General features: G+C 42.0%; 2 protein-coding genes across 3 annotated transcripts in view; one reads left to right on the top strand and one right to left on the bottom strand.

Annotated features, from left to right (window-relative positions):
- Positions 1 to 8,376, bottom strand: part of LOC119731762 (liprin-alpha-2-like) — a 101,257-nt gene extending 92,881 nt beyond the window's left edge. The window contains exons 1-3 of the mRNA XM_038205019.1: positions 8,227 to 8,376; positions 6,405 to 6,723; positions 4,445 to 4,671 (exon numbers count right to left, since the gene is read on the bottom strand). Of these exons, the coding sequence (XP_038060947.1) occupies positions 4,445 to 4,671; positions 6,405 to 6,675 (498 nt within the window). The 5' untranslated portion in view covers positions 6,676 to 6,723; positions 8,227 to 8,376. The remainder of the gene's footprint in view (positions 1 to 4,444; positions 4,672 to 6,404; positions 6,724 to 8,226) is intronic.
- Positions 8,377 to 9,967: 1,591 nt separating this feature from the next.
- Positions 9,968 to 19,368, top strand: LOC119725556 (COMM domain-containing protein 9-like). Of its 2 annotated transcripts, none has more exons than XM_038197010.1 (7): positions 9,968 to 10,060; positions 12,001 to 12,132; positions 14,127 to 14,211; positions 15,336 to 15,390; positions 16,283 to 16,317; positions 17,397 to 17,500; positions 18,309 to 19,368. In XM_038197010.1, exons 1-7 carry the CDS (start codon positions 10,052 to 10,054, stop codon positions 18,447 to 18,449), a joined length of 561 nt encoding a protein of 186 aa, XP_038052938.1. In that variant the 5' UTR covers positions 9,968 to 10,051; the 3' UTR covers positions 18,450 to 19,368. The 2 variants fall into 2 exon arrangements, with proteins under 2 accessions (XP_038052938.1, XP_038052929.1); XM_038197001.1 differs by having other exon boundaries at positions 10,044 to 10,169; positions 18,309 to 19,365.
- The last annotated feature ends 3,028 nt before the right edge of the window (positions 19,369 to 22,396 follow it).

Raw genomic sequence — 22,396 nt, 5'->3', positions numbered from 1 at the left:
TTTTTTTTTTGTGAATGATAATATAGAGGCATCTGCGTGTAGTCAAGGGTAAAACTTAAAGGTACCGGTAGAAATTGATGGTTTGTGTGTTTTTTCTCATTTTTCCAATAAAAAAAATTAGGGTAGGGGCTGTTAGAATAGGGTAGGTAGGAAACCAGAAGCAGAACCATTTTTTTTTTTAGCCTAACCACTAGAACACTGTAGCCTATGTGATACAGATCAAGAGCAGTGAGTCCTAATGAAATAATTCATGAATTTTACTTAACTGTAATACACATGAACAAAGCAGAGTACTATCATGAATCATAAATTCCCTCCATCTGATTAATCATTTATCACTCTTGGACCACTCATGCCCCATGAATCATTCATAAAGCAAACATGAATCATGCATAATTATCTCATGCATTATTCATTGCGAGGGGAGCTGTATTATTCACTACCCATGACCAGTGACCCCTGTCCATAATTCTCAATGAATTATTCATACATATTTTGAATCGTCCATAAAATACGTATTCATGCATTATTCATTGGTGAGGGGAGCTGTTTGTATTATTCACAACCCATGACCAGTGACCCCTGTCCATAATTCTCAATGAATTATTCATAAATAATTTGAATCTTGCATTTTAAGTATCGCATGCATTATTCATTGGTGGGGGTCTCTGTTCTTACTTCACAACCAATGACCAATGAACCCTGTCTATAATTCTCAACAAATTATTCATAAGTGTTTTTTGGACATAATTCACACATCCTGCGCTTGAATTATTGAAGAAGAAAACAAAGGTCAAGGAATGCCAAGTTAGGGGACTTTGCAAGTACTCAGACATGTCATCCAAAAACTGTGATCCTGATGTACATGTAACATATTGTTCATAACATTTTTTTATCTTGATTTTTACGTAATCGAACACCCAGAGTGTCCTGAGGCCAATTTCGTCATGGAGCTGATCAGCACAAAATATTTTTAAGCACAGAAGAAATCAGGTTACCAGCCAAAATGTCTTGCTTTACAGTACACACTGCTGTCAACTGGTACTCAGCTGAATTTGGCTGAAATTGGACAAATAGTATTTTCTGTTTACAGTTTAAGCAGCAATTTGAAATTTGGCAATCCAATCTACGGTAGAACAAAACTTAGAGTGCATGAACAATTACAAATGTACAATACTGATTTGTGCTGTAAATACACATGACATAAAATGCAAGTTAATCTAGCTTTGGCAACCTCCCAATTTGTATACGTGTACATGAAGGCTTGTAGGTCAAAAGTTCTTTCTCAACTTCCCACACTTTTATTCCACGCCCCTGGCTCAACACCAACCAACCATAACCCCTTAACTCATCGTCATGATCGTAAACGGATCTGATCCCATCGTAAACCGGATTTGTGAAGCATCAAGCAACAAATGTTCTGCCAACTACAATGTACAGTATGTACGTACACGCATACGCCAGGTTTAACTGAAACAAGCTCTCGCACTGGAAATTGGGCCTGGGAAACCCATCAGCTTGTCAGCCCCAGCATACTTGGCACGTTGGCACTAGCAGGAAAGACTGCTGAAAGCCATGACCTTTGGGTAGGTCGTTTGAGGTCACCCAGAGCTGGGCCAGAGGGCTGCTAATCTCTCTCGCTGGTAAACTTCTATTTTGGGGGGTTCATTAAAGTTCGGACTGAATGCTACAAATGCCAACACATTCGTTCATGTTGAGCACATGGTATCTTTTGTGCTTTATACTCATGCACATATAATGTACATGCGCAGAAAATTCTGGGTCGAGTGCACTGTAGTAGGCCTATACAATGGCATTTGAACAAGATTTAAAATTGATCCATACACGATACAGTCAGGCACGTCGCCAGCCCTGAGCATCAAGGGGGGGGGGCATAGTACATGTACCAACTACGGGACCCACTACCATAAAAAAATACATGGCTTTTGCCATGGGGGGCAAAGTGCCCGCCAAGAGGGGCCTGGGCCCAATTTCACGGCGCTGCTTAACAGTTAGCAGAAAAGTTGTGTTTAGCATAGCAGAAAAATTTGCTAACCTTAAGCACTATTTCACGGCGTGGACGTGCTAACGGTCGCGCGCGCATGGAGATTTCTATTGTTACGTCACTACGTTTTAAAAGCAAATTTTCCCCCCGAGGTTAGCGTGCCTTTTGCTGTGCTTATGGTCTCCATGAAATAGAAGGAGGCTCTGTTAGCATAAAATCGTGTGCTTACCAGCGCCGTGAAATTGGGCCCTGGCCCCACCAGCCCCCTCCCCCCAACTTAAAAGACACCCAATGGTTTTTTGGGGCGACTGGGCTGCATACAGTTCCAATACCCTGTTCTTTTAAGAACTAAAAATGCAGCGATAGTCCTCACATTTTGAACCATAAATTAATACCACGTATTTCTGTAAAAGAAACTCCCTCCCTCCCTCACTAGTCACTACCACCATCAAAGAACAATATTTTCACAGTAATCATTACTAATGATGACTGCAGGTAGTGTCGTTCTAAAGTTATTTTCTTAAAATATAGGTCTGTAGTTCAGCTGCGAGTGTGAGTGAACTTAAATGTTAACACCAAAACCAGACACCGAGTGACTCGGTCAAGGAACCAGACCAGACAGTGAGAAACACCCATAGGCCACAATAGCCCCAAGCACTTGGGGAATAAGCACCAGGCTCTAATGGATATCACACACTTTTTTCTTCCCTACTTGGATGATCCAACAGCCTGGTGTTATCTTGGCCAAGACAGACAACACAGAGTTACAGCATCTGTGCTCAAGATGAGAGGCAGTCCCAGGCTACCGCCGGAGGGATATTGAGATAAGAAAACCTCTGGGTCCCAGGATTAGTGTATAGTTGTTGGCATTCTTGGGAAGAGATTCTCCAACACTGAATCATCAGCACTTGTTAATATTAAGCAACGAGGCAGGCCTGTGCCCCCCCCCTCCCCCCCACTTCAATCCTTGCGTCATGGGTCACAGATAATCAAAATCCTGTCTGGGTCTGAGTATGTAACCCCTTGAATGTTTGACAGATGTGGATACATTATAAAGACACTGTAGACACAATCCTGAAGTTCATTATTTGATAGTGAATATGTGTACCCAGTACTAGCAATGCCTGCAGAGGTATTTTCCCTCTTATAAATACAACCTACAAGCCCATGTACATGTTATGTGGCTACTTTTATGCTTGTATGTACATGTACAAGGTCTACATAAAAGAACATGAATTCATTATATTTTTAAGCTTACAGGATATGGTTTTTTTTCTACAAGGAATGTCTCCAACTACATACCCCACCTTTATGACTGTACTGCTATTAAATGTAATACCTCAATTCCAGATTTAATACAATGTACCACATACTGACACAATGTGATACAATGTGCTACACTGTATCAAGTTCACTTCCTACTTCATATACAATGTATAAATCCAAAATTCTAGTGCTCCCTGGTCAGTCACATACATGTAGTACTAGTACGGGTACATTGTGCAGTTCTCAGCACACACGGAGACATCCAAGATTTTTTTTATGTCTAGAAGCAATTCCCAAGATGATACAGAACTCTGTAACTGCACACACAGGGGACAGTTAAGTAGGTTTACTGCCAAGGTTGTATATTTTGTTCAGGCAACTCAAATTCAACCCTAACACAGCAATGAATACTTGTGCAGTACATGTACACGTAGCCCTATCCTGCATATATGTATGCGTACATCGGTACATGTACTGTACACTTCTTAGGAAGTACATGTATACATCCGTAAATTGTAAATATTGAGGGTAAATTTGTTTTCACACCGTCAAGTTTACAACTTTGTAATTTGAAGGTTTCATGTCAAACAGCTTAAATCGGTTGAAAGGTTTTATAACGTAATTCCAATGTGATTACATGTAATTCTGTAATATTTGCACATTAGGCCAAAAAAAATATATACTTCTGCTTCCGATTACATGGCATTTGAAAATAGGGTAGGTAGGTAGTGAAATAATTTTGTTTTGCCAATTGTTTTTGTGTACGATCATATGAAGGCGTCTGCCTGTTGTCAAGGGTAAAAGGTAGAAACTGATGGTTTTGGGTTTTTTCCTCATATTTCCCATAAAAAAAATTAGGGTAGGGCTGTCAGAATACACATGTAGGGTAGGTATGGAAACCGGAAGCAGAACTATTATTTATTTGGCTTTATGTATTCATAAGGTACATTTATAACAACTTTGAGGTTTCTCCCACAAAATAGAGGGATTTGACCCATATTTGGCTAACTCAGTTCACACATGTATGCAAGGTTTCCATCCAGAATTGGCATGATCAACACAGGTCAAATGTGATTCACCCAGAAATGGAGTTCACTCTGATGAAATAATACATTCAGTCAAAGTTGCTTTGGGCAAACACCTGCTTCATTGTGATCCTTGACAAAAACCAACCTTGATCCTGGGTTCTTCAAAGGGGTGGGTGGGGGTGAGGTTGGGGTGAGGTGGGGGTGAGGTGGGGGTGGGATGGGGTTGGGTGAGGTGGGGTGGGAGTGGGTGGGTTGGGGGTGGGGATTGTTGGGGGTAGGTTGGGTGGGGTGGGGATGGGGTTGGGTGAGGTAGGGGTGGGATGGGGTGGGGTTTGGTGGGAGTGGGTGGGTTGGGGTTGGAGTTTGGTGGGGCTGGGTGGGGTGGGGGTAGGGAATGTGTAGGGTGAAGGGGCTACCCCGAGTCAGATTGTCCATAAGAGTAATTTAAGCCATCACATTGAATATTCCTCTGGTTTTGTAACCTTGAAACCAAATCCGATACTTGTACCCACATTTCACAGAGCTCTGCTCAGCAAATTATTCTAAACAAGAAATCAACTGTCAACCAACCAGTGGTGAAACATTAAGGGGGGACCTGGGGGAACTTGTCCCACATAAATTGCAAGTGTGCCCCCCCCCCCCCCCCCCCGCCTTAAAAAAAATCCTGTTTCTGTCCCCCCCCCCCCATACATTTTTTTTATTGAAACCAGAGGAGGAATGTAGACAACTTGTTTCAAATCGATGCTACTATATCCCCCCCCCCCCCAAGGATGTGGTGAATATATAACAGAGATAAGGAAACCGTTAGCTCCCGATGTCAAATCAAAACTGACACAGTGACACTCAGTTGCACGTGAGAGCCGGCCACGCGCGCGTACTTTACAGAATTGAGTAATTTTGGTTTTCACGAACTGACACCCAGTGTCATGTGAAAATCAGGCTCTTATGAAAATCGGACTCCTTTACCCATTTATTGGTTAAACCCTCTCATGTGACCGGTCACCTCCTGATTATCGTTGCTTAGGCATGCGCAATACTACCAATGAGTCCGTATTTCATAGAAACCTAAATTCACGCTACACCGGCACTACGTACATTTCCGATTTCACGAATTGACACCAGGTCTTTATTTCACCAGTAAAAAGGTTTTTAATTAAATTGTTGTGTAAGCCCACAAGTATATGGATGGCTTAAATATATGTCAAACCTTCCAAAGCATTTTCCTCCGTACTGTATTTCCGCCACACGTTTGCGTTTCAGTTCGTGAAAACGAAAATTGTTCTATTACGTGTCAGTGTACAAAGTGCGTGCGCACACCCAAGTACCAGTTCATGAAACCGGAGTAATTGGTTACGCAGTTTTCACGAACTGACTCCACACAGCACGCTAGTGTCAATTCGTGAAAACGGTGACAAAATCGTCGCGTCAGTGCAACGAGTTCTCCATTCTGCAACAAAGTCGTATCTCGCGTGAATACGCTCCGTACAACAGGGTCGTATCTCCACCATTGAGTCCATTGACTCTGTGTGTACATCCGGGTTATTTTAAGTGAGATACGACCTTTTGACATACTGAAACTCGTGTTTCACATACGCCCCATTTTAGGAGATACCACGAAATGATGTCCAGCCCTCCATCCTTAAACACTAGGGCTTATCAAACACTATCCCCCCCCCCCCCAACTTTTCAAACTGCAGCAGCCGGCTATGCAGTCTGCCTCCTGACATTTGGTTCTGGATCTGCCCTTAGTTGCCTCCCCCCCCCCCTCCAAAAAAAGCTGGTACCCCTGTCCCATCCCCCCCCCCAAAAAAAAAAAACTGAAACAAATTCCTTTCTATGCCACAGGAACCAACCACAACAGAACCTGCTGTCTTGTAACTCTTGCATGGCCCAATTTCATGGAGACACTGAGCTGACTTACAATTACCGGTACATGTAGTGCCCCCATGAAATTGGGCCCTGCAAGCTTTACAATTTATCACAAATTTTCTCAAGTCCAGCCGTTTTTCCATACACATATTCTCAGTCTGTTTCATAGTTATGCCGCAGACAAGTTCAGGCTCATACTGTAAAACTGGCCCAGAGGAACCAAAACAAATGCTGACGGCAAGATGGCTTGAGACAGAAACTTTTGAGACTCACCCTTGGCAGACCCGTGGACAGTTGCTTGTGCAGCATCTCCCGCTCTCGCTCCAGCTCCCCGATGCGCATGTCGGCCCCGCTGAGGGCGTCCTGCGTCTCCCGCAGCGACTCCATCAGCCGGTCACGCTCGTCCAGCATGTTGACCATCAGCTGCTCAAAGTTGGAGTCATCTCCGTAGCTGGAGCCCCGCTGGCTCCCGTCCTCGGAGATTGTTGGCATTACGTCGCACATCATGTCTTAGAATCCAAGGGCGTGGGGGGGGGGGCGTCGTCTCGGCTGGGCCTGGGTTTTGTATTAATTCCAAAGGGGCGACTCAGTATGAAATCCAGGTATGGCAGCAAAATCCAGCGAGTGCATATTTCTACGACAGGTTAGTAAGAATTGTGCATTATTGTTGAGGGATTATTGTGATACGGAGTCACGCTTGACTGCTCACCCAAAATACATGTGCACTTCCCACTCTCCGCATAGCCACTCCAAGGAGCTAATTTGGACTTAGACTTTTTTCAGCCTCCCTATTCAGTTTACTTAAAGGGAAGATACAACATTTGCACACAACAAAAACCGAAATGATCACATTATCACAATATCTTACTGGATTGTAAGGGAATGACAGTCTGAAGCATACTGTAAAAGCGTAGCTGCTGTGTGCTGACATTTTCAAGAAAAATTGTATTATTCCAACGCTGGTCAGCCAACCAGTGTTGGAGGAAACTGGCTTTTTTTCAAAAACTGCAAATAATTTTTCAAATTTAGTTATTTTGCATTTTGTTTGCAATTGATTACGCACATTTGAGGAATACAAGCCTGCTTTGACCTTACAATTCCCCCAAGTCTATAAATTGCTGTTTCATCTTAAGTGGGGTCAGGGAACCAGACTACAAGAACGTGATTGGTTTTCTTGGTTTTTCCAGCATCTACGAACCAAAAACGTGAAACAAGTCAGTATAACAATATTTGCTATAACATACTAATCCTCCAAATCCATTTATCTCTGAAAATTGCAGAAAAAGCAAACATTGTACATTCCCTTTAAGCACTGATTCATCCCTTTGTATGATTTTTTTCGAAAGGAAAACAGCGCCCTCTTGCTCTGATTCCCGATTCATTCACACTCCACTTCCCCGTACCTGCATAGCCACTTTAGGGGATTTACTTTGCTTTCTCCTACATGTATCTATCTGTCACCTGCTTTTTAGCGGGTGATCTTCGAGTGGCAGGGTATTCTGCAATACTCCAAATTTCCTGGTTTTAAATCGATTGGTTTTACTTTTATTTCTTTCATCATGTTCAAGTTGAACCCACAAGTCCGCCACAGTCACTGATGTCAAACACATAAAATCATACCGCAAAAATGTTGCAACCTGACACTACTTCAGTGGTTGTGTACAAAGTCTATGGAGAGTCATGAAAATGTTCTAATCGTAATCCTAACAAAATTGGAAATGTTTCTCAGTCCCAGATTTATGTCTTATCATCATTTTTTACAATTACTGACCTTCATTGAGATGATATATGAATATGAAGAAAAAGCAGCGTCAGGTTGCAACATTCTTTCCAATTGAATCATACAGTTTGCAAACAAGTACAAACCAATTCACATGATACTGAATCATTGTAATTTGTACACACAAGTACCTTGGTATACAGGCAAGTTAATTACCAGTCATGCCAGTCCACGCAAAAGATTAAGCCTACTGTCAAAATTATACCCGAAATTATTTCCTTCTCTTTGCTTTCCAACACAAAAATACACTCTACGGGATCCCCTGAAATCTTATTTACCTGATCCCGTCACCTGGACTCCATGTTGGTGCGAAAAAAACGTCAAAATTCTTCCTCAAAATATTCCTCCCCGTATCCTTTCAGTCCCGCGACACACACAAATTTCAGACTTGGCCAGCCATCATGGTGCCGCGACTGGTCCCCGCGTCCAATTACGTTACAATAGCATGCCGTGTGGGTCGGGAACCAGCGCTACTTGCACTGTATTAGACTTGCCATACCAGCCACTCTTGCGTTAGAAAAAAAATCAAGGTCTTTACAAAGTTTAATTTCTAACAATGCAATGCCCCGCCCCCGCTTTCAGCCTCTGCTATTTATTTCTCGGAAAAGTGTCACAAGTACATTGAGTTTGCGGTTGACAGAATTTCTACACGTTCAGTGGTTTCGTTATGTGATGGAGCGTGGGATTCCTTTTTACACGGGGTAAAAAAATTGGTCAAGTGCAGAGTGCGTGGACTTGATCCCCCATGAAAATGGTTCACGTGTGATCGTGTATGCAAATGGACTGCTGTTATTATTTCATTAGCCGGTGAACTTCAGATAATAGTATCAGTGTGGTTACTTGCTGTTAAGGGCCTCATTCTCTGGAGCAGAGGGGGCTGATGTTACCAATTAAAAAAAATGTTTACTTTCCTCGAATTCTGCCAGGAGTTGGGAAAGTTGGGGGGGGGTGCAGTGGCGTAGCTGCGGGGGCCAGGGGCGTGGGCACGCCCCCATAAAAACGTCCCCCCCCCCCCTGGAAATTTGGCATCCGGAAAAAAGCACAGCCGTATTATGAGTTAACATGATGATTAGCTGGAAGAGAATAAAGTCCCTTTCCCGCGATTTTGTGCGTATGAAACCCTTTCTTTTCGCAAGTGGCTGTATATTTTAACGTCCGTGGATGGAACTTGGCTATAGCGGTAGTTATTGTCTAACATAAACCACGATATAGGTTTTTTTAGTCGGGGGGGGGGGGGGCGCACGAGAAGGCATAATAGGCATGGGGGGCAGTGTTCCCGGTTCCCCCTCCGTTACGCCACTTTCCCGGAGGTTTTGTTAGTGCATTGGCGCCCCGTGTTTTATTTCGAGGCGGGGAGTTTGAGTATTAAACTTCTCTAAGTTTTTAATAGCATCGCAATGTATTTATAATATTTGGGGGCAGGGTTCCAGGGCGGATCCAAAATACAATTTTGGGGGGGGCAAAAAAAAATGTAAGTTCCTCAAAAACTGGGTCCAAAAAATTACGGCGTGAGGTTCGGGGCCTGCTTAAGGGCCCCGATTTTTTTGGATTCTAGATAGATGCTCTGTGGTACGGTGCGATAGATGCTCTGTGGTACGGTGCGATAGATGCTCTGTGGTACTGTGCCCAATAAAAAAAATCGTCCCACCCCCATCCCAAACACAGTCGCCCTCCCCCTCCCCAAAATGCATTGTTTCACACATCAGCGTTGTCAATGGGGGAGGGGGTGTGGCCGGGGTACACACCACCCTCAAAATTCGTCTGTCCCCCCCCCCCCCCCACCCCAGTCGCCCTCACCCCCCCCCCCCCCCCTACTCACTGGAAATTTGTTAGAAATTTGTTAGTCCTATAAAATGTGACAATGGTTAACGGTTTAACAGAAATTGGGCGCCCCCACTGTTGCAGCTAGCTAGTCCCCCCCCCCCCCCCCCCCCCGGCCCCCGGTGATAACGCCGTACTTGTTCAATACCCGGTTCCTGGATGGATGTTGTAGTATAGCGCCCTCTATTGACACAATTATTAGTCAGATACCCACATCATTATTTTGGTTGACTTTTTCCCCCTCTAAATGTGCACTAATAAACGAATGTACGTCTGGGTAACATGCTCCAGGTAGGTGTGTGGTTGTCACACAGTGTGAATGAGAATTTGTAGTTGTGCACCAAAACTTGTAAAAATGACCGAAGTAGTAGATTACGACAGCTTAAATTTACTTTTGAAGGTGAGCTTGGAGAAACCCATCAGCATTATGTTTTTGCATTATTTTATCAGCTCAGGACTAGGAGCGGTTATTAACTTATGAGGATCTATTTTTGACGCACTCATGGCACTCTCAAAGAGTCTCATTCAATTTGCATGATTTGCGTTGGACAACGCGCGCGCGTTGCAAGCGTTACCTGCGCTGATTATGGTGACTCGAGGATAACTATGCCTAGCCCGACTGCGTCTGGCCGTACAGAACTATCGCAAGCTCTGTAGTACGGCCAGACGCCCGATGCTTCCACAGAGACTGAATTTTGTTGGCCGCCGATGTAGCGATTTTGCTACATCTTTCGATCGCGATTATCTTTTCATCCAGGACACACATTTCCAAAGTTAAGGTTTGTAGTCGTAGAGCAACTCATACCTTTTCGAAAAAACGTTGTTTGGTCTCAATATTTTCATCTATCTGGCCACAAGACGAATTTCAGTCATCAGATTCCACAAATATCGTCCCCCATGCGATCCCCCATGCGATTTCAAAATGGCGGCCGCGCTGTAATGTATGCAATATGCAGGCGCGCCCGCGCAAACTCATGAATATGCATAAACAGTCTGTGACGTACGACCTCGTGTTTTTGGATGTACGGCCCCGCCGCACGCACGTCCAAAAACACGAGGTCGTACGTCACAGATTGTTATGCATATTCATGAGTTTGCGCGGGCGCGCCTGCATATTGCATACATTACAGCGCGGCCGCCATTTTGAAATCGCATGGGGGATCGCATGGGGGACGATATTTGTGGAATCTGATGACTGAAATTCGTCTTGTGGCCAGATGGATGAAAATATTGAGACCAAAGAACGTTTTTTCGAAAAGGTATGAGTTGCTCTACGACTACGAACCTTAACTTTGGAAATTTGTGTCCTGGATGAAAAGATAATCGCGATCGAAAGATGTAGCAAAATCGCTACATCGGCGGCCAACAAAATTCAGTCTCTGTGGAAGCATCGGGCGTCTGGCCGTACTACAGAGCTTGCGATAGTACTGTACGGCCAGACGCAGTCGGGCTAAACTATGCCAGTTTCTCACTATCGCACCGGGTACAACTAGGCTATAGAATACAGGGCCACTCCATTCTATATCAGCGCATCCATGGCTGCGTGGATGCGCGTCGGTTTTCTATAGCGCCCTCTATTGATTAAATTTGCTTCATGCCCACTCTGCGTCTGCGCATCCACGCATCCAATAAAGTGCCCTCTATGATTAAAATTAACTTCATGCCCAACCCGCTTCCACGCATCCGCGCACCTAGGCATCCAATAAAGCGCCCTCTATTGATTGAAATTTACTTCATGCCCACCCTGCATCCACGCATCCACGCATCCAAGACGGAATGAGTGGGTAGGTTAGGGTTGGTTTTAGATAGGGAAATGAAGCAGTGGGTCCTAGGGTAAATACAGTAGAGGGTCCTGGGTTAAATAAAGCGCCCTCTATTGATGACTTCATGCTCATCCACCCCGCATCCGCGCATCCACGCATCCAAGACATCCCAAGCTGTCTCACTTGGCATATATACTATGTATCATAGACATATAATAAAACCTAGACACGACATTTGCTATCATTCTAGGCCAATTATTGAAAATACAGTTTTCAAGACCGAGGTATAACAAATCTAAAAAGTTGGCGAATACCATGTTGAATACCAAGTGAAAATGTTGCCAGGATGCTAACTGCAACATGAAAACAAAGGTTGAGGGTGAGTGTAGGTCAGAGGATGCCAGCTATTTTTTCCCAATTGTGCTGCTTTTAAAATTTATCTTGAAAAGTTTGGTCCTTTACCTTCAGGCTAGCTCCAAGGACTTGGTAGTGCGTTTGTGCGATCAGGCGTTCCTGTACCGAGACCTGATCCATCCGCCGGCCGAGGTTGTGCACAAGATTGCCGAGGGGTTGACGGCCAATGACGGCGAAGCGAGCAAGGTGCATAACAGACTGTTTCATGGATGCCGCCGCCTTTGTGATCTTTGGGGGCATTCATTGAAAATATGTCCCATCATGCCATTGAATCCTGAGCACAATGAGACATTTTCTATGAAATGCCCCCAAAGATTGCCACGAGATCACGAAGATGGCGGTATCCCAGACAGGGCTCTGGAGTGATCTGAAACATGCAAAACTAAATCACTTTTGTCACAGTTTAGCCAGCAAATTTCTCCAAAAATTCCACTGGGGCAAAGAAAATGTCCTCAGTATTTCACCAGCCAAGTTTGCAGACTCAATTCAATTTTTAAAGGAGACTTTTCTTCAATATTTTGCACATGAGAGGGAAGTCAAGTGATTTCAAAATGGGGCTAAATACTAGACTGGTACATGTCCTGCCATGGTCCATCTACAGTATTTGAAAAGACTGACCTCTTCATTCATTGTCAATAGTCTGGTGGCTTGACTATGGAGAAATGTGTAGTAAATTGAGACTAGTTCCCGCTTCATGCCACATGTTTCTTAAATTCTTTTGGCATGGTTGATTGATGCAGTACTGAAGCTGTGTTGGACTGGTTGTTTTAGGTGCCAGTCTATTTTCTTGTTTTGCATGTTTTCAATACCTAAAGTTTTGGGACTCTCATACACAGTATTGAGAGTCCCAAATCTTCGGACTAGTGGTATCCGTGAAACAGTCTTGGAGGTACAAAATGTAGACAGGAGGTCTCATGATTTTAGGTTCATTTCTTGTGTGGAGTGCCGTTGCCTCGTGGTCTGGAGCACTGAATTTCTGGTCTGCAGGTAATTTTGCAGGTTGTGGGTTCGAGTCCAGCCTGGGGTTATGCTGCGTGTGCCCTTGGGCAAGGCACTTTGTCACTCATTGCTATTATTATTATTAATACAAGTTTCCGAACTGAACACTTTTTTGGCTAGCCACGGTCTAAAATTGGGGCACAGATGCGCTCAATTTCATCAACTGTCCTAGTCTTCTGCAAGTCACAACCCTTCAAGTTTTGCAAAACCACTTCTGCCCATAGAGTTAGCACCCACACCTCAGATTTCTTTGAGGTAATCTTCTGTGGAGTATGGGTAATACAGGGCGAGTCAAAAAAAGCGGAACCCAAACCCCCAAAATTATATTTCATATTTAAAAAAATATGTAGTACCAAAAAATAATAATGACTGGCAAGCCAATTTCATAAGCTACTTTTAGATGTAAGTAATTACTGAAATTGCTCAATCCGTTCAAAGAATATCACCATTTAAACACAATGACCCTAAAACCTGTCTCGTCCGAAAATGCGATTTCAAGAATCGCCGTCACAATTGTCTTCAAACATCACCAGCGATAAAACCTCAGTTTAAAAGTTAAAAATATTCAACGAAGTCCTTTTGAAGGCCTGTCTTTAAAAAAAGTGGATTTTATAAATCATATTGTTTGCCTAATCAGGGTTGTTTTTTAAAGATATTGTGTACTACAGTTGTTGACAGTTGTTGAAACAAATCTTCTGTGTCATTTTCTTTGTTGTTCCACACAGTCAAAACACACAATACATTGTATTTTTTTGACGAGACAGGTTTTAGGGTAATTCTGTTAAAATGGTGATATTGTTTGAACGGATTGAGCAATTTCAGTATTTTTTTCATCAAAAAGTAGCTTATGAAATTGGCTTTCCACTCATTATTATATTTGGTGCTACATATTTTTTTAAATATGAAATATATTTGTTGGGGTTTGGGTTCCGCTTTTTTGGACTCACCCTGTACTTCAAATCCATGCACAAGTCTCTTGTGTGGTTAAGCTCAGGGCAAGTAGTAGGCAGATTAAGTCGCATCACTGCTGTTTTACAGTTACTTTAACACTTCATATCCCTTCACCTGAAACTGACCTGCAGGGTTTTAAAGGGTTTTACATATTGACCTGGAATTTTAGAGTGACTTTCGACTAAGAAGGTTAAACCTGTAGTTTTGACTTTTGATTTTGGTTAAAATAGTTGCTACGTTCCCTTGGTAACCTCATCAGGAATGTGCTGTACATTGGGTGCACAGACGCCACCTCTGTCCAAGCTGTCTTCCCAGGTGGGTAATTTTTTCTTTCGTTTTTAAAAACATGTCTTGACTCTTGATCAAGTTGAAGCATTAAGTGTTTACCCTTTCGTTAACAGGATATATTCTTCTCCCTTCTGGAGACCTTGTTTTTGTGACTTGTATCTCCAGTAAACAATTTACAGCTGCTTTACCATATGATATCAGAGCAGGCCTGAATGATCATTGCAGTGCAAGGGTTGTCATTAGTACTGGGTCAAAACGTTGTAGTTTTATATTGGATATGCAGTCACTTGCCGGAGCGTTATCACAATGAATCATTAGCCTATCACCCACTAACTGATATCCCAAGAATGTTTTGGGTAACTTGCAAAATCTCCCCTGAAAAAATGGGAGAAACTAGTGCGCATGCGCTACTTCTGCAGGCAATTACAGTCCATTTCTTGGTCGCACGTTTGCTACATATCATAAATAAGCTTGAAAATGACTCTTGCGAATCAGTATTTGTGACCTTTGGATGCATATCAGAAGTTGGCTGCTATATTTTGCATTTTTCGAAAATAGAAATTTGTCGGCAAAAAACAATCCCGTCCCGAAGTAGTTAAAGGGAATATACATCATTTGCTTTTGCTGTAATTTTCAGAAATGGATGGAATTGGGGGGTTGGCAATATATAGCAAATATAGTTACACTGACTTTTTTGAGGTTTTGGGTTCGAAAATGCTATAAAAACCAAGAAAAACGATCATTTTCCTGTAGTCTGGTTCCCTGACTCCATATAAGAAGAAACAGAGCAGTTTACATACATTGGGGAATTGTAAGTTCAGGAAACCAGTCTAGCTGGCTCGTACCCGTTCATAGGTTTGTAATCGATTGCAAACAAGTGCGATGGTCAATTGGGGCCAGTATTTGAAAAAAAGCCAGTTGTTTCCAACGCTGATCGGCCGATCAGCGTTGGAAATTGATACAAAAATACCACTTTTCTTGAAAATGACAGTATACCAGGTGCCATGATTTTACAGGATGCTTTACACTGTCATTCACTAACAGTCCAGCAAGGTATTTCAAAATGATTTGGTAGTTTTATTTTTTGATGTTTGCAAATGTTGTATTTTCCCTTTAATGTGTAATTTTATTTCTCTCTGTATCTGTGTCAGGTGACTTCCACAAAAATCTCAAAGACCTTCTCACAAGTATCTTCACAAAAAAATTGTAAGTATGTTCACGATAAGGGTTCTGAATTGACAGAAATAAATGCACTTCTGACCAAAATGATACATTGTGCAGTGCAGAGGTGTAACCAAGTACGTCACAAGTCCAGACACCAGTCAGGTTGCAAGTCACAAGGAATCTTAAAGAATGATATACTTTGTAGGGACCCTGTGTCTCGATATGTTTTAATGGTTTGTAACGTGACTTACAACCCGATGACTTGTGACATGACTTGTGATGAATCTGTGATGTCTTGCGATTCACTCGTGACGGCTTGTGATTAACTTGCGATGTCTTGTGATTAACTTCTGAAGTCTTGTGATTAAGTTGCGATGTCTTGTGATTAACTTGTGATGTCTTACACTATATGATGTCTTGTGGTGAATTGTGGTTAATGTGTAATATCTTTTCATACACTGGTTTTGACTTGTGATTAACTTGTAATGTCTTGTGATTAACTTGTGATGTCTTGTGATTTGCTTGTGATGTCTTGTGATTTACTTGTGATGTCTTGTGATTAACTTGTTATGTCTTATAATTAACTTGTGATGTCTTTCGATTAACTTGTGATATCTTATTATTAACTTGTGATGTCTTGCAATTAATTGTGATGTCTTATAATTTACTTGTGATGTCTTTCGATTAACTTGTGATGTCTTATTATTAACTTGTGATGTCTTACAATTAATTGTGATGTCTTGTGATTTACTTGTGATGTCTTGTGATTGAATTGTGATGACTTGATCATAACCCTGATTCAGAAGACTAAATGCCCTCTCCCCTTGTTGAGTATTTGCTTGGTCCCACATGCTCAGGAAAGTAAAACCACCATACTTAATTACATGTACCTTCTGGACTGTGATGTAGTCTTATTTATTTCTTTTGTCAACAGAACAACGTGGAGGAACCGATCCGTCAACAGCCAAAGTGAGTCTTACATCAAACATTAAATTGATCATATTCATTCTCAGTCATCAGGCAGTAGTTAATGAAATTCCCAAAAATCTAATTCTTGAACTAACTTCACTCAACCAAAAAAGAAAGTCCCCCTTAATACTTGTCTGTCTAACTCAAAAACTACTGGGCACATCTTGCTCAAATTACGACTAATCAGTACAGAAATTCCTTAGCAATCCAGCCATACTCTTTGTTTGGCCCAAAACAGTGATAATGTGTACAAAATTATGCAATTTATGACAAATGGTACCGAAAAAAAGTTGTACGTCTGTACATGTATATGTGCAAGGTGAGTGCACGTATACAAACGTGCAACTGTTTTCGGTATCATTTGTCATAAATTGCATAAATTCATACTCGTTATCACTGTTTTGGGCCAAATAAAAAGTATGGCTGGATTGCTAAGGAATTTCTGTACTGATTAGTCGTTATTTGAGCAAGATGTGCCCAGTATTTTTTGAGTTAGACAAACAAGTATTAAGGGGGGACTTTCTTTTTTGGTTGAGTGTAGTTAGTTCAAGAATTAGATTTTTGGGAAATTTCATTAACTACTACCTGATGACTAAGAATGAAATTTCCCCCGAAAAATGGGGGAAACTAGTGCGCATGCGCGACTTCTGCAGCGGCAATTACGGTCCATTTTCAGTCCTACACATACTACACATAACAAAAGAGCTGACCAGTGAAGTTGCACAAAGGTCTTGCTGCTTCTTTTATTGCACTGGAAGAAATTTGAGAGTTTGCTTCGGAAATCCTATCATTTTTTTGAATTGCGCGCTGCTTATATTAGGCCAAACAGGTGCGCGCTCGATGCACAACCAATACGAGATTCCCTAGACGTTGTTCCTGACAAGTCATAATAGCGCCCTCTCGCGGCGGCAGGTTATCGCGGTGGGGGGGGGGGGGGGGGGGTTCGCATATCACCCCATAACAACGTCTAGGCCCTAGTTTACCATTTGACTTGTGATCGGCTTGTGGTGAACTTGAATGTAATCGTGGCAGATTGACTAATTGCTACCTGACAATTTTATCCGTCTACTTACATGTAGTTTCCTTGCCGCGTCTGGTGGACTTTGACTGGCGGGTTGACATCAAGACCTCCTCAGACACTCTGGCCAGGATGTCAGTGCCCACATGTGTGCTTCAACTCAAGGTATGTGGATTTGGGTCGTTTTTGTGTTACCTTAACAAAGTTTTGGGAGACACTAACCAGACACTAAATTCTGTATGACCGTGCTGACCATACCTGTCCATTGTTGGAGGTACCCTGCAAGTGAAATCTTTAGAAAATAGGGACAAAGGGACAACAATGCACCTACCCCAGAACTGTCCATCCGCTGGAACGGACGTAGACCTGTATGACTGTAGACAAAATTGGACAAGAGTCCTTTTTTTCTTGAATGGAGTGCTGTGGTCTCGTGGTCAAGGGCACTGATTCGTTGTCTGCGGGTAAAGCTGCATGTTGTGGGTTCGAGTCCTGGTTGGGTCATGGTGTGTGTGCCCTTGGGCAAGGTGCTTTGTTACTGGTTGCTTCTGTCCACCCAGGAGTAAATGGGTACCTGTGAGGGCAGTGATGGTTATTGTGATTGAATTAGCTTCCTTGCGCCTAACAGGCTGCATCAAGCTGTATACTACCCAGGGAGCTGAGAAGGTTTCAGGAGTGTTTGCCCGTTGAAACAGGGATAATAATAATTGTAAAGCGCTTTGATACCCCGTTGCGGCGTAAAAGCGCTATATAAAAGCCTGTTATTATTATTATTATTATTATTGAATCAAAGTTGAAATTTTGAGGTCGCGTCCACTTTGCCATGGAATGAGCCTAGCTGTTAAATTGCTTCAACAAACGCTATATGGCTACTCTGTACTCAGAACAAAGGCCTCATTCAATAGCGCCCTCGCTCAGTCAGACATATGTCCATTTGCTGATGATGTTGTTTTGACTCCTTCCATTCCGTGGACAGGTTCAGGAGAACGCGACAAGGGTCGACGACGCGCCCGAAACGTCGACCATGAACGTGGAGCTCAGCAAAGAGACGTTAGACACCATGCTGGACGGACTGGGCAAAATACGTGACCAGTTGAGCTCTGTCGCTCAGAAATAATAGGCATTTCCTTTCAAATAATTTTTATGTGAGTATACTTTCTAACAAGTAAATATAAACTCCTTTATCCAGTAAAAAAATAAAATGGTCACAAATAGTGACCTACTGTTTGAGTTTGAATACTTTTAACTCATAAAAACTCTTGGATGTGTCTTTCAATAAAAATGTAAATCTTAGATCAAAGGGGTCATTTTTTTCAAACTCTGTGCCCTGTGGAGCCCCTAGTTAAGTCTTGGCCTAAGATCGACAGGATGTTATTTTTGTTTCCCATAATACAGCCAGTCCCGATCCTATTGATGGGTCAATCTTCTCATAAAGTTGGACATGTACCAGTCTAGTCTTGGGCTTCAAATTGAAATTTCTTGGCTTCACTCTCAGGTGCAAAATGTTAAAGAAAAGTCTCCTTTAAAAATCAAATTGAGACCTCAAACTTGGCTGGTGAAATACTGAGGATCTTGCCTTTGCCTCACGAAAAACTGTTGTCAGCTGAAGAGTGACTAATGTTGCCTGATTTTGTTTTGCATCACATTTTTCTGCACTCAAGGTTTCAGGCGTCCCCCAGTGTACAAAAAAGTGCCATTACTTTTTTTCCACGTGGCATACGTAGTCCTTTTCAGGAACATGGCTTGTAAGGCATAGTCTTTCTGGGAGTGCATGACAAACAAGCACAAACCTGCAACGACCAATCAAGAGACAGAGTCTGTGGGTCAGGTGTTTTACGATTAAACCAAAGAACTTTCAAGTGCTCTGAAGATTGAAAATTTCTCCCCATATGAAAGAGTATTTGGAGTGCACTCGTAGAGTAATTGGTTGAAATATATGTTTCTGCAAGATTAGAACAGATTTAATTCAAAAAAAATCAGAGGGTCAGGGGTTCTAATCCAGCAGCTGGCCGTATGTTGTGTCCTTGGGCAAGCCACTTCACCCCCACTTGCCTCTCCCCACTCGGGAGTATAAATGGGTACCAGCATTGGCTGGGGAGTAACCTGCGCTGGACTGGCATCCCATCTGGGGGAATAGTATTCTCCGTCGTTTCATGGCATCGAAACTGCAGATAAATGCTTGTCTGATGGGCCATATTGGCTCGTGACAGACATGACTTAAAGTGGGATTCGAACATGCAACCTCTGGAGTGCCAGCCCTGTACTGTTACATTTAACAATTGTCGACTGCTGTGATGTGGGATATGACGTTTTTAACACCCAAGGGGCACTCTAAGCTGCGAGGGGTTAAAAGCGGTATATCCCACATCACAGCAGTCAACACTTGTTTTAGCATGTGACCATTCTAGACCAATGAAATTGCAGTATCCAAACTCACGATATACATGTAACAATATCTTTTACGCTGCAGTACAGTTTTCTTGTTCAACTGAAAAGATAATTCATATTGGACTCGGTCAGTTTCCTCTTGTGGTTTATTTCACTATGTATAACTGACAAGTAACTTAAATCAAATCAGTACCTTTGTTTAAAAGTAACTAATAGAAATAAAGTGGTCAGTCTAGCCATGGTTTCATATTTCATTGATATCCATTTATCAGGGGTGTGAAATCTCAGCTTTACAGCTGATTTCAGCTTTTTTTGTTTTGGATTTCAGCTTTTCCTCTCACTTGCTGTGTACAAAAGTATAGGAGTTTTCCAAATTCAGCTTTTTTACACCTTTTTTTCAGCTGTTTTTATCAGTGGTCACTCACACCCCTGATTTATAGTAAATAGGTCAGATATAAATATGCTTGTACATTATGTTATAATTTTGTAGGCATCACTTATGAAACCAATAATATATTATGAGCAAGTTCCGGCGCGAACTATAGTTACCCATAGTTCAACCAACTTCGCTTTAACCCTCCTATGCAAACATACATTCTGTGCAAAGTTGTATTTTCAGTCAAAATCAGTCAAGTGACTGTTTTTAACAGTTAAGAGCTCCCAGCCTACGTAAAGCAGGATTGACTGGCTGTGACTGCTTATGTAACTTGATACCACTATGCTTTGACTGTAGATGATTGATAAGACAGCTGTGTCCACCAGTTGCCTGCTTTTGTCTGGTGGCTGAATTTGACTAGTCAAAGTGCTTGCGTTAAACATGATCTGACTGTTTGTGACTAGCCTTTGCAAAAGGCATGGCAGAGGAAGAGGATTGATTTTTGACTGTCTGTGACTGTTCAGACAGTAGGAGGGTTAATGGATGAGAGGTTGGACTATGGTACTTCAGTCGTCTACATGTATTAGGAGTCACGGGGCACACAGTTCCGTCACTGGTTACCAATAGCCGTGTGCATCATAAAGCACAACGGGGACCAAGGGGCTAGGACCAAGTTGTTTTGTTGTGACATTTTGAACATCATTTGCCTAGCGGTGGTCGCAGTTTGCTGTTTTGGACAGGTGTAAGTTACGCCACAAATCAACCACTAGTCGACTAATCCTTGCCTGTACTGGCTCTTACTTTTAAAGGATAAGGCTGTTTCCACACACCCATGCACATCAAGTAATAAATAATACATTAAACTTATTTTCATTTTTTATACAACTAAAGCCACGAATAATCCAAGGCAAAAGTCCAAGGCAAAAGTTCAAGCGATAAAGTCTTTGACATCTGTTTAAAATGTACTGATATATATTCATTACAAGTGGAGCACAAAAATATACAATTCGAGTAAATAGAATTTAGCATCACAAACGCAACATTATTTAAGTGACTTATGGAGCCATGTTGGTCGTTTCCTAATAGATTGATAATTTTGTTCTGAATTTAGTTGATAAAAGTGGCCAAAGGATATATACTGTAAGATTTGTAACATTTTGTTTGTGAAATTAGTATTAACAGATGTTAATTTAATCCTTTCAAGACACAAAAATGTCTCTTTTTTTACGGCAGTACATCTTGGATAGTTTTACATGGTAATTTTTACTTTGCAGTACTTTTTCAATACGTTTTGATGCTTATCTGAATTGGAAGTAGGGAATTTCCAAAACGGTCAAAATTATTATTTGTCGATCCATGTTTGACAATGTGACTGTTAGAAATATACGACTAAAATATGTAAACCTTTAAAAGTAAGGTGATTATATATATATATAAAACTTTAACTTAAATAACATTGATCAATAATTATCTTTTACATTTTCATTGAAAGGCTAGACTTTTAAAACCAGCACCAACAATGTTTACAATTTCGATAATCATAAGATTTTTTAATAAAAAGTGAAATTTTGATAGAACACTCCACTGAACCAAATCTCGCTCGCTCATTTGCTCGACAAACGTCACATCCATATTTTTTTACTTTGTTCATTCTTTCTAGTTGTGTCCTTATATGGAATGTCGGACACTTCGCCCCATTTCCACGTCGCCCCATGTCACTTCGCCCCTAACCACTTCGCCCCATCCCCACTTCGCCCCATTCCCACATCGCCCCATCCCCACTTCGCCCCATTTCCACTTCGCCCCATTCCCACTTCGCCCCATCCCCACTTCGCCCCATCCCCACTTCGCCCCAGCCGTTACACGTAAAAAAAAATCTCATCTATTTTTTTGGCTTAAAAAACAATTTCAACAGATTCACTAATTGCTAACCAACGGAAAGAATTAGCCCATCACCAAATGAACAATTCATAACCAACCTTTCAGGCTCTCCCCTACCAAGAAAAAAGCTTGAAGTAAAAGATCCAACTTTGTTCCCAACCCGGCTATACCAACCCGTCTCCCACTTATCTGAGAACGACAATACCTTTGACATCCTAATTTCACTCTTGGAGGAACCAATCTCATCTAAATGAAGTTGTAAGTGTCACATATCAGACAAATTTTGACGGAACATTTTCCTCAAGGCAGTGAGTTCCTTTTAACTCACTGACCCATACCTACGGATTCTTTTGAATCCAGCCGCTTCCAGCGGCTGATGATTCACAAGCCAATAGGAGAGGCGTCTCTGAATGGGATAG

The sequence above is a fragment of the Patiria miniata genome, unplaced genomic scaffold, assembly GCF_015706575.1.
Source record: "Patiria miniata isolate m_02_andy unplaced genomic scaffold, ASM1570657v1 HiC_scaffold_1, whole genome shotgun sequence".
In the NCBI taxonomy this organism is placed as follows: Eukaryota; Metazoa; Echinodermata; class Asteroidea; order Valvatida; family Asterinidae; genus Patiria; species Patiria miniata.
Note: the sequence above shows the minus strand (reverse complement) of the source record. Positions and strands in the feature narration are given on the sequence as shown.

Excerpts from the sequence above, each read along its gene's own strand:
- LOC119725556 (XM_038197001.1), top strand. The coding sequence starts at position 10,089 with ATGAGAATTTGTAGTTGTGCACCAAAACTTGTAAAAATGACCGAAGTA. Across the intron at positions 12,133-14,126 it reads ATGACGGCGAAGCGAGCAAG|TTGCTACGTTCCCTTGGTAA; the intron begins GTGCATAACAGA and ends TGGTTAAAATAG. Across the intron at positions 15,391-16,282 it reads AGTATCTTCACAAAAAAATT|AACAACGTGGAGGAACCGAT; the intron begins GTAAGTATGTTC and ends TTTTGTCAACAG.